The 2,196-nt window shown below is 51.0% G+C and overlaps 1 protein-coding gene across 1 annotated transcript; it reads left to right on the top strand.

The window, feature by feature from the left end:
* Window positions 1-456: 456 nt before the first annotated feature.
* PHACADRAFT_203118 (uncharacterized protein) lies at window positions 457-2,097 on the top strand (the record flags this gene model as incomplete). Its single annotated transcript, XM_007403189.1, has 4 exons — window positions 457-517; window positions 590-619; window positions 671-792; window positions 2,017-2,097. The coding sequence occupies 4 exons, from the start codon at window positions 457-459 to the stop codon at window positions 2,095-2,097; spliced, it is 294 nt and encodes a 97-aa protein (XP_007403251.1).
* Window positions 2,098-2,196: the final 99 nt, after the last annotated feature.

The raw sequence follows: 2,196 nt of genomic DNA, 5'->3' as shown, positions 1-2,196 counted from the left end.
GGCTAGTGCAAGCGTCACGCGGAATCAGAGTGAACAAGCGCTCAAAAGCGCTCAAACGCTGCCCCGTACGTTGTCACCTACCACAGTGAGACTTCGCAGCTGCGCTCTGGTACAGCATGTGGGTACTCGAGAGCTTCGCGCTCACACTGCAGGGCTGATATTAGCGACTGGATATAGGCGCAGTATGGGCACAACTTGGCAATCGGGCTAAGTAGTAAACGCTCGCTCCGCGTGAGCGAGCGCTGGCAATACGAGACGTTTCTCGTTACCGGGCCATCCGCTCCAGGTCAATACCGCCGGCCGATGACTTTGCAGGCAAAGTGCAGCGGCTTAGTTATCTAGGACTACTGGCGGCAGAAGTCTCCCGCGCCGCGGCAGAGCTGCTATTGCTGTATAACATCGATGCATCCGCGCTGACGGGAGGCTGCGGAATGCACGATCCTCCTCGCTGTGAAAATGTCCGACTTCAGTAACTGGACAGTTGCTTACGATTCTCGTGTTATCACGAGCGGTTGGAGTAAGTTGCGGAAAACTCGTATCGGAAAGGCCCGGGCTTGCTGACTCGTGCTGGCTTCGTGTCTTGCAGCAGCAGCAGTTGCATTTTCTATATACGACTGGAGTGAGTAGTCTTTTGCTGCACTCCAAGCAGCTGCTTACACTGCTATTTTAGTCTTAACCTTCGCTGACGAGGCAAGTCAGACCATGGTGCCGCCTACTGTGTATCCTGACACGTGTCAGATGAACTTTGTTTGGCTACACGGCAATTGGTCAACCCGATTCTTGTACGCCTCTGTAAGCAGCACAGCTACATTCCGAGTCTATTAGTATTTTTGTTACCCATGAAGCGTTGAAAATCAGTGTCGTTATGGGTCGTGAGTTATTTCGATCGCTCCGCAAGTGAACCAGCTCAATAGGTCTTTGCAGGCTAGTAATCCTAATGTATGACCGACCCTTTCTCAAAACTGACCTCCGGAGCATTACTGACCGTCCAACTCTTAGCATAGCAACTGTTTGTTGTATGTCAAACCGGCCCTTATCTGGCTCGCAGAGTCTAACTCAAACTAGTGTGGGAGGGCATTGCCATAACGGATGAGGTACGCCCTGAACTAGTTAAACAGTGACTCGGAGGTCTTACACTGGAATATCAATAGATGTAGGATCGGTGTTCTCGATATTGCCGTCTCGCTGCTTACTGTTAGTTCTGAGCAGGTGTACAGCCTGTTCGGACTCCATCCCTTACACCATCATGGTGCTCTACGGGCTGTCTGCTAGTGAGAGCCATATGTTGCCATGTCTGAGCGGTATTTACACTAGTGAATAGCCGTGCTTATCCTCCGTATCAACGCACTATATCGCTGCAACAGGAAACTTCGCTTCACACTGTTTCTGCTACTGATTGGTATGATGGTATTCTTCACGGTACTTTTTGCAGTAATCACGGTGAAAACTGGTCATACCCTTCATACCGAGTCATTGCTATGTAAGCTTACCTCTTCGATTTTTCGCAGTGCCTGCAGGCGAGAACAGCCGTTGCTTCGACGTCAACGTCCTGACTCACTGGTTGTGGTCATTTTGGCTCCCAAAGATTTTATTCGAGAGTCTGCTCTTTGCTCTCGTCTTGGGGAGAACCATCGCTGCGATTCTGCGCCCGCGAGACAATCTTTCCCCTCTGGAGTGGCTAATACTGCGCGACTCTGCTTTCGCGTGCGCTGGTAGCTTTACTTTTGCCGTTATAAACCTAGCGCTGTGGCGTGTGAACACGGTAGGCCCGCAGGATGCTTTTGGAAAATATCATTCGCTGACATTTGAGAATGCAGCACTCCTTTTCACATGTGTTCCCCGGGTAACTCTCCTCTCTGTCGTTGACGGTCCGCAGGAAATTTATTTTTTTAAGCAGGGCGGGGCAAGCTATCGACTCCGTGATAGGCTGCCGTCTACTCGTGAGTAAATATCTGCCTCCTTCTCGTCAACAATTCGATCATGCCTCTGTACAGCTAAACCTCCATGCATACGCAGGCCATGAACGCGGGCGGCTCGTGCATGGCGGCGGTGTGGTCTGCATACGATCGCCTGAGGATCTGGAACGGGTACAATTAGCTGCCGAAGGACATCTCACAGATACCACCTAACGGTTTACCCAACTTATGTATTCAGTATGTAGTATGATCACACTAGTACCAGCTTCGGCGGCGGCGG

This window comes from Phanerochaete carnosa (genome assembly GCF_000300595.1).
Source record: "Phanerochaete carnosa HHB-10118-sp unplaced genomic scaffold PHACAscaffold_850, whole genome shotgun sequence".
Lineage (NCBI taxonomy): Eukaryota > Fungi > Basidiomycota > Agaricomycetes > Polyporales > Phanerochaetaceae > Phanerochaete > Phanerochaete carnosa.
Note: the sequence above shows the minus strand (reverse complement) of the source record. Positions and strands in the feature narration are given on the sequence as shown.